The sequence below is a fragment of the Parambassis ranga genome, chromosome 5 (genome assembly GCF_900634625.1).
Source record: "Parambassis ranga chromosome 5, fParRan2.1, whole genome shotgun sequence".
Taxonomy (NCBI): Eukaryota; Metazoa; Chordata; class Actinopteri; family Ambassidae; genus Parambassis; species Parambassis ranga.
This window is the reverse complement of record NC_041026.1, coordinates 6839163-6848377: the sequence shown is the minus strand read 5'-3', so window position 1 is coordinate 6848377 and position 9215 is coordinate 6839163. Positions and strand designations below refer to the sequence as shown.

At 44.5% G+C, this 9215-nt stretch overlaps 1 protein-coding gene across 3 annotated transcripts; it reads left to right on the top strand.

Moving 5' to 3' along the window:
- Positions 1-615: 615 nt before the first annotated feature.
- On the top strand, positions 616-5085 carry LOC114435888 (heterogeneous nuclear ribonucleoprotein C). Of its 3 annotated transcripts, none has more exons than XM_028405850.1 (9): positions 616-751; positions 943-1223; positions 2162-2234; positions 2313-2360; positions 2523-2686; positions 2778-2891; positions 4188-4342; positions 4417-4498; positions 4854-5085. In XM_028405850.1, the coding sequence occupies exons 1-9, from the start codon at positions 747-749 to the stop codon at positions 4883-4885; spliced, it is 954 nt and encodes a 317-aa protein (XP_028261651.1). In that variant the 5' UTR covers positions 616-746; the 3' UTR covers positions 4886-5085. The 3 variants fall into 3 exon arrangements, with proteins under 3 accessions (XP_028261651.1, XP_028261650.1, XP_028261652.1); XM_028405849.1 differs by having other exon boundaries at positions 2775-2891; XM_028405851.1 differs by lacking the exon at positions 4854-5085 and having other exon boundaries at positions 4417-4740.
- The last annotated feature ends 4130 nt before the right edge of the window (positions 5086-9215 follow it).

The following is a 9215-nucleotide window of genomic DNA, read 5'->3' as shown; positions in this document are numbered from 1 at the left end:
TATTCAAGCTTGATTGCTGAACAGTTTAGAAATGAAGCCAAAATACCTGAATAAACATGACAGCATACGAACATCTTTTTCTGTTTTATGTCCTGCAGAAAAAATAATGTCAAAGGTGACACTGATACAACTACAAATATATACAGACCCTTTCCAAAAAATTTGAATATCAAGGAAAAGTTCACTAATTTCCATAATTCCATTCAGTTAAGTTAAAATTTCATACATTATAGATTCAAAGTCCACATTTTAAACGATTTCAAGTATTTGTTTGCTTATTTTTACATAATATGGGCTTCCAGCTCATTAAACCCACAAAAACAGGAATTCAAAAAATTAAAATACTGTGAAGAAATCGTCATTTACTTCTCAGTTTTTGCAGAAAAAAGAAAGAACTTAGGATCACATCAAATCAATCAAAATATGGTACTGTCTATGAGATATGTCAATACTTGGTTGGCAATCCCTTTGCCTTAATCACTGCCTTTTTGAATGGAATTATGGAAATTAATGAACTTTTCCTTGATATTCTAAGTTTTTGGAAAGGGTCTGTATGCTGTGTCCGAATGTGATGTTTGTATATGCCTTAATAACAAACCACCATTTATCCAACAGGTCTCTCTTTTTTTTTTTTTTTTTGCCTCCTGACCGCCACATTTTTGACCTTTTTAATCACTTTTTGCCGACGACCCTCTTCTCTCCAACAGACAGGCAGGCAGACCTTCTTCAGCCCGAGTACAGAAGCCATGGAGTGAGTGCCTGCTGCTTCACGACCTGATCACACTGTCTGCTGCCTAGTATCTGTTAGAGTGAGAGTGTGTGTGTGTGGGAAGCAGGGAGATAGAAATATAATTTACACACCCTTTCTTTCAAACGCTGTCTCCCTTCTTCTCCTTTATCCACCCTCCACCTTCACCTCTCTGCGTCTGCCTCCCCCCCCAGCCCCTGGTTGTCATCGTCGTCCTCCTCCTCCAGCCTGATGGCCAGCAGCAACGTGACCAACAAGACCGACCCCCACTCCCTCAACTCCCGGGTCTTCATCGGCAACCTAAACACCCTGCTGGTCACTAAGGCCGACGTGGAGGCCATCTTCTCAAAGTACGGCAAGATCGTTGGCTGCTCTGTCCACAAGGGCTATGCCTTCGTGCAGTACTCCAATGAGAGGAATGCCAGAGCCGCCGTGGCCGGGGAGGACGGGCGTGTGATCGTGGGGCAGGTGTTAGGTGAGGCTCGGAGAGGTGATGGAGTGATGGAGCTGTTCAAGATCCAGGTCATTTTCCATCGCAGGAATTTATTTACAGGAACAGCTGCTGTTTTGTGCAGGAACAGCGACCTAATTTGCCCATTTGCGTTGAAAACTTAAGCCCCACCCCTTTTCAGGACCACTTTTCTGTCCCTCCCTTGAAGTTAGTCCTTTATTTCTCCCTTGAACCCCACCATGAATGTTGTAGCAGTGAGAACACACACTGACATGCTGGTCCTTTAAGCTGAGTTTAAAGGAATAGTTCAACACTTTGACTTTCCTGTCAATTGTTAGATGATATCAGTATATAAGACATGCAGCGAGCTATGCTAGCTTAGCATTAGATGTGGAAAAACACAAAGAAATGAGAATCAACAGGTTTTTTTATATGGGGCTACGTTGCCTGCTGATCAAACTGTATGTTAGCACCAAGCTAGCGCTGCTCCATTATTTCCAGTTTATAAGCTAAACTAAGCACCTGATAACAGTAGCTTTACATTGACTCATTGAAGTAATAACTGTATAAGACATATTTGTACTGTTTACTATTTTTGAATGCAACATGGGAACACCAGGGGGAGACTACGAGCCTGTTATAGGGCTTAAAAATGTATATTTACTCAGACCCTACAATTTATAATCCACAATTAACCTGAAAACCAGGATCATTTAACTTGTCTCCCAATGCAAATTTAGCCACTCTGCTGCCCTCTAGTGGTAAACAGCGGACATGTCAAGAGTCAAGAGATAGAAACTGCTCTCTCCGATCATTCTTTGACCTTTCTGTTGAGTTATTAATTTGTAAATGTAAGTTAAAACCCGTAATAGCACCGGAGTCAGATTTCACACATTGTGTCCCTGAATTGATTCTCTGAACTCTTCCTCAGCTCAGTGTGTGTTTGTTTTTAACTCCATCAGACATCAACCTGGCAGGCGAGCCGAAGCCTCACAGATCGAAGACGGTGAAGCGCTCTGCAGGAGACATGTACAAGTGCGAACACTCACTGCTCACGCTCACAATAGCACAATGTTGTCGTTGCCTTCATCACTAACCCCACTGTCTCCACAGTTCGTCTTTTGATTTGGACTACGACTTCCAAAGAGACTACTATGATAGGTAAGCTCTCTGTTCCCCACTATGCTCCCATTAAATACCTAGAAAAGTCCTGTTAAAACAACATAACATGAATTAAAAAGGGATCCAAATGATCTAAACAAAGTTTTTGTGTGAGATGCTGGTATCTGATTTATGGCACATTTCTCACTTACTACACCTCAGAATGTACTCCTACCAGTCCCGAGTGCCTCCTCCCCCTCCACCACTGAGCCGTGCCGTCATCCCCTCTAAGCGTCCCAGGGTCAGTCTGAGCGGCGGAGGGAGCCGTCGAACCAAGTCCAGCTTCTCCTCATCCTCCAAAAGCAGCCAGAGGCCCTCACGTACAAGTAGGTCCAATCTCAGAGTGATCAGAGCTGACTCGCTGGTACTGTCGCTGTTGACCTCTAAACCAACATCTGTCTGCTCCTTGTCCAGCAGTGAAAACAGATGATCTACAGACCGTCAAGAGAGAGCTCACACAGATCAAACACAAGGTGGACGACCTGTTAGAGAGCTTAGACCGCATGGAGAAGGACCACAACAAGAAGACAGGTTGGCCTGATGAAAAAAATGTGATGCTAAACCAAAGACAAACCAGTTAAAAGTAAGATAGCGACATGTAGCTGACGTATATTCTGTGGTGTTCCAGCATGTAGTAGGTTTTTAAGAGCATTCTTAGATCCAACTAACCATGGGGATAGATTTGAGCCATACGTGTGGACCACTGACCACCCCTCAAGTGGTCATCTGGGGGTGGCGTCAAATCCCCATGGACCTCCAAGCTTTAAACATGTTTACTTCTGCTGTGACATTTTAACAGTGAGGCCTTAGGGAAATGACTCACTGATAAAAGCCAGCCCCCAGAGGCCACAAAGGGGAACTGCAGGCTTTGACACTTCTGCATGGACTTTAATGTTCAGTTCCAGTCAAAGTCAGCTTTATTGTCAAAAGTGCTATATGTGCTGGACATGTGAGACTGGTATGAACTGACTAAGGTGCGGAGAGGATGCACTGGGTAAAGTGGCTGGTGCGACGGCTGTCGCAGAGGTCTTGGAGGGAGGGGAGAGCTGCTCTTACTATGCGATGAAGTGTCTTCCTGCAGGTGGCGGTGCAGGCTCCGTACCACACAGTGATGCAGCTGGACAGGATGCTCTCAACAGCCCTTCTGTAGAAGGTGCACATGATAAAGGGAGGGGCTCTGGCTCTTCTGAGCTCGCGGGGGAAGTGACTTCAGAGGTTACTGCTTGATTAAGATGTAAAACTTTGTATACTTCCTGCTATGAGAGATGGATCCCTTCACTGGGCCACATCAGCGTCTTGCTGTATTTGGTGGACTCGGGAGATCGGGCGATCTGTGTTTATTTTTAAAGCCTACGTACACACCAAGCAGAAACTAAGAGGTTAAACTGCAGTTCCTCAAGTGACCACTAGAGGACTGGCTCCGAAAGTCAGTCAATCCTCACAGACCTCCATGTAAAAATATCCAACTTTACAGCAGGAATGAACATTTCTGACTCTCCAGATAGTTTATATCTTGTAAATATTGTCTGTTTTTATTAACAGTCTGAACCCTCTGACCCTCCTGTCATCAGTTTGTGATGACTTCATTTCAACAGATGTGAAATTCATCACTTTCACAGATCATCTGTGTGACTTACACTGCACAACGATGACTCATGAGAGCACATAAGCAAGTTTTAAATATAAATAAGTCATCCAGACAGCACGTACTGCAGTCATTGTTTCAGGTTATTACAGTGTCAGTCAAATAGTTTCATCTTCCCATTTCAATAAGCGCCATCTCTGGTTCCATTTTCTCATCACGTGTCATCCTTCTCCCGACTCAAGAGTCGAAAACCTGCAAAGCAGAGCCCGGTGAGGTGTCGCCCCTCCACTCGTCGACCTCCAGCAAGAAGGAAGACGGCCTAAAGAGGGACAGAGTGAGCCAGGAGCTGAATGAGTCGGAGGAGGAGGAGGGGGACCTGCTGGAGGATGAAGACGAGGTAAAGAGTCAAGAACTGTAATAATAATAATAACAGGCAAAACATTTTTACCTTGTAATGACTTGTTTGTGCAGATGAAGAGCAGAGGGCAAGACGAGGATGAGGAGGAGGAGGGTGAGCAGGAGGAAGGAGAGGACGACGGTGACAGCGCTAACGGTGACGAGTCCTGAATAGTGACGCACATACGCAGCTAGTGTATGATCCAGACTTGTACACGGTGTTTGTACATATCGCTCCTCTCATACACTAATCCTATGCTTCTGTCTGGGTTTTCAGTTTCAAGATGATCAGCTTTTTATTTACAGATTCAGTGGATTTATAAATGTGATATCTTTAAATGTTTAAATTATAAGACAAGTGACACCAATCAGGGGCTTGATGTGTTCACAAAATTGGTCATTTTATTTCTGATCCAGCTGCTGCACAGCTGCCTCTAAACCAGCAGGTGGCAGCGTATCACCACAGCTGGCTGCACAAACACACCACAAGGACTCATTTCTGTTGTTCGCAGACAATCTCCGCCTCCTGTTTGTCACACGATGACATGAATCTGATGTCAGACGGCGCTCCAGCTCGGGCCAAATCCTCCTCAGGCTGGAAACAGTTTTGTTCATTGCGGAGGCGTTTCGACCTTAACTGACCTTGACATGTGCGCTGCAGTGATTCTCCATGTTTGTTCGTCTCTGTTCTGTTCGTCCTCATCCGACTGCACTGCTCAAAGTGAATAAACGTGTTTTACAGTTCTGGGGGGTTTTTTTTGAGCATTTTGCACTTCACTTTGCAGCCTCACTTCTATGATGAGGCTGCGAGGCCTCAGGCATGATGTGAAGGTGGAGCTAAACAGAAATGTCAAGTATGTGTGGGGTGGATACGGAGCAGGCAGGTTCAGACTGGAATGAGTGGAAAGTGTTTTTATTGCCTTATTGAAAACTGTCAGTGTTATTTTCCTCACATGTTACTGGAACAATCTGTAGACCTGTCATCTGATTTCAAAAGAGAATTTGTGACAGCATCATTTCCAGAAAAACTGGGGCAAAAATAATGAGGGTAGTCAGTTTTGTCTTTAACGTTGTTTATTTCGTGTTCCCTGAATCTTCAGTTTAGTAGCTAGCTGCAAGAAGAAGGAGATGTTTTTTGCTATCTGGTAGAAGAATGAGTGACTGTAACTGTGTGGCTGGTAGCTACTTGACAGCTAGCACGTACGTAGAACAGGGGTGTCCAAACTTGTTTTAGGAAGGGCCAGATTTGATAATCGAAAGTCTCCGAGGGCCAACAGTCTCCGCTGACATTATTGTAAACAATAAAAATGTGTAAGCAAACAAAACATTTTCACGTTCAGATGAACAGATCAGAACATCTTTTGAATTTTCAGCATAAATTTAAAACATTCAGACACCGTGTGGTTGTGATAATTGGGGCAACAGGCAAGTTATTGATACTACTGTGAAGGTGAGATCTGATCATATAAGGCAGGCCTGGTTTAGGAGCAGCAGCAGACATCAGTAAAATGTAACGTAGAGTAGGTGGGAGTCGTTTAGTGCTGATCTCAAAGGGTCTTGTAATTTAATGTTTACACAGGTTTGCAGTGCATGTCAACGATGTGCCTTATGACAGATGCGTACTGAATGACGGAGTCTTTTTGAGAGAAGTGTAGCGTCTCTGTACAGCTGACAGTTTAACAACAGAGAACGTTAACAAGCAAAGACGGACTGCTCTGCTGCACCAGTAAAACATCACAGTTTATCACAGACAGTCTGCTCACACAACACAAACTAATTCATGGTTTACAAATGTTTGCATTTCTGGAGAGTTGCTTTTGTAGCAGCCACCAGTAAAAAGGCAAAGACAGGTGCTGGAACTTCACACGTACAGTACAGACACTCTGAAAGCAGGTTGTATACAGCAGCATGTTTAGTCTCATAGTGAATTGTGTCTAAGTGTTGAGCCCACTAGGCCCACTAGGCTCTGAAGGTGCACAACACAGGGTTGTGCACCTTCAGAGCCTAGTGGGCTACTCTGCTAACAAGCTGTAAAAATGAGTCATTCTAGAGCTTCCATTTTGGAAGTATAGGGAGTAAACAAGAAGTAAAATCACAGAAGTCAGTTTGGGTAAGTGGATTGTTCAAAATGGATACTCATTGTGCAGCTCAGATAACTACTGATGCATTGATTCACAGCGTCCTTGTTAATAAGCATCATATTGCTGGGCGTCTGTTGAGGCCTTTGAGCCCTGTCATGAATGCACAAACATCAAGCTGGAAAGAGGAATTCACAGAGGAAAAGAGGGATAACTAATCAATACGCAGCAGTCTTCAGGGGGAACTGTGATTAACGAGGGGACAACAGACAGGCGGAGAGGGGTGGATGAATGGATGGATGGATGAACAGGCTGCAGAAGACTAGAGACAGATGGAAGAGTGGCTAACAGATGGAGAGATGACAGGAGGAGCGGAAAAGATTTGCACTGGGGGGGATGAAGAATGTGGAAACAGGGTAAGAGTAAAAGTGAGTGATTGCAGAGCAGAGCCTTTGTTAAAACACTGACTGAGCGCCGATGACTGTTTATAGAAAAGATGTTTTCAGTCACATTTCATAACAGGCCTGCTGCTCGTTCTAGGAAGCCGTAAAACTCTCGAGACATCGCAGAGTGTTTCTGATTGCTCACTCTTTGTTCACAGTGTTGTGTAATACTTGACTGTATGTGCACAGACATGATGCCGCTTCCAATCAATTATAGGTTTGGAAGTTAAAGCGTGAACCCACATGACATCCTCGGGCCGCAAGCTAGCAAGGCAGGCTCGTAAACAAAGACTTAGCTAGCCGAACCCTCTAACCGGCTGACATGCTTTTATTTGATGATTATAGGAGCCACTTAAAGGGCCAATGTATAACATTAAAGGGTATCTAGTTCCCGAAAATAGTATTAGTGCTAAATCTTGTGTGCAGCAGTCTTTAGGCCAGAGAAATGATGTTAACATGTCAGTGCGGTTCCCTCTGTGGCCTATAGGGGGCAACCTCCAACGTTAAATCCATTGACAGTAAAAACTATAGACAGAGCTTCAGTGACATCACCCGTTTTTTTTTTTTTTTTCTTTTGAAGAGCTGTTTGAAGAGCTCGGTGGGAGGCTCCGGGACACTCCGACCGCCACCATGTTGGCAGCGTCACATCTGCCAAAACTCCAAATATGGACAAAGAGGGGGAGCACGAGTGGAGTTTAGGGGGGCGGGCGATTGCGGAAGCGGGAAACTTACGCCATGATGCAGCCGCCTGTCACTCAAAGCAGCAACGCCCATAATTATGAGAATTTTGAGTCCAAATATTAAACGAGTACAATTGACACTAGAAGAGAACCTATCATTTGTGACCAGAGTGTTTTTTTGTACCAGGCTGTTCTAGGCATGTTTATTTCTGCTTTGAATTTGGACATTTTAACATGGGAGTCTATGGGAAATGGCTCGCTTCTGGAGCCAGCCCCCAGCGGTTGCGGTGTGAACTACAAGTTTTGACACTTCTGCATGGGCTTCAAGTCTGAGCCCTGAAGGTTGCCCCTTGGTTAAATCATTATTCATAGGCCTCTATCTTGAAATATACAACTTTACAGCAGAAAGGAACACTTTTGGCTCAATTTGAACATCATGTTTCACTTTTTAATCTGGATTAACCAGAAGTTAAGGCAGATGCGCCTAAAATGCCATTAACTTTGGCAACACACTGCACGTCCACAATACCTCACTCACTCGCTGACATGGAACAAACCTTTCTCATGCTGGTCACTTTGTTTTGTTGGCCTTAATGGCGGCTCTTAGTGTCCCAGCTAATCTGGCCCCACCTAACGTGGCCAGGCCATCAATAATGGTATTAGCTACACCACTGTGACTGATAGCATCCCTAATAGCCTTGTTAAGGTTTGACTAATCTGAACATCCACCACTGTGAACTTGTAATAATCTTTGTTGCTAATTGATTTAGTGATAATGCATTTTTTAAATACTTTATAGATTAAAAAATTAGCTCAACAGGTGATTAGCCAATGTTAGCAACACCAGTTAAAGACACATTTTTGGCAGCATGTCCACAGATAGATATTGGACAGCGGCAGCTTTTGCTATGTGGCTGCCATCTTGGATTTAAAGGTTGGCGTGTTCACTGGGTGTAGAAAGAAGGATGGAGCAGCAGCACCAGGGGATGCAACAGGTGGCTGAGGTGGAGGAAGGTGGGAAGATAAAAGGGTAATGACGGAGGTCAGAGGTGGGGGGGGGGGGGGGGGGTGAGAAGGCTGTGATGGAGAGGAAGAGGAGGAGGAAGATGAAAGCCAGCAGTATTACACAGAGATTGAGGGGGGAGGTGGAGAGAGAGAGAGAGAGAGAGATGGAGCGATGGAGCTGTAAGCCTCCAGGGTGATTTGTCAGTGTGACTGGAAGTTCTTTGTGTGAATGTGTGTGCGCGTGTGTGTGTGAGTGACAGAGAACGAGTGTGAAACAAAAAAACGATGAAAGAGACCCACAAAAGCAGCTGCATGAGTTTCAGAAGTGTGTGTGTGAGAAAGAGAGAGAGAGAAAAGTTTTCTGTCTGCGAGTGTTAAAGTAAAACTGTGAATTGTGTGTGTGTGTATATACACAATAGGACGGTAGGTGAAAGTAGGCACACAAACACAGAATTCTGTTGTGGTTGGTAGTGCAATTTACCAAAAAAGTGACCAAAACATGTGTGTATGTGTATGTGTATGTGCATTTGTGCTACTTCCTGCTCACTTGGAAACAATGGGCGAATCGACTTCATGTCACTGACCAACAGGTCATCTGAGTTGTTCGGAAATCTCCTGAAGGTGCCCTGAGTACGTTCACACCAACAGCGACTAAACCTGTAAAACCG

Bases quoted from the DNA above. Each gene is read 5' to 3' on its own strand.
- LOC114435888 (XM_028405849.1), top strand. The intron at 1,224-2,161 runs GTGAGGCTCGGA...TAACTCCATCAG, and splicing joins GATCGTGGGGCAGGTGTTAG to ACATCAACCTGGCAGGCGAG. The intron at 2,361-2,522 runs GTAAGCTCTCTG...ACTACACCTCAG, and splicing joins CAAAGAGACTACTATGATAG to AATGTACTCCTACCAGTCCC.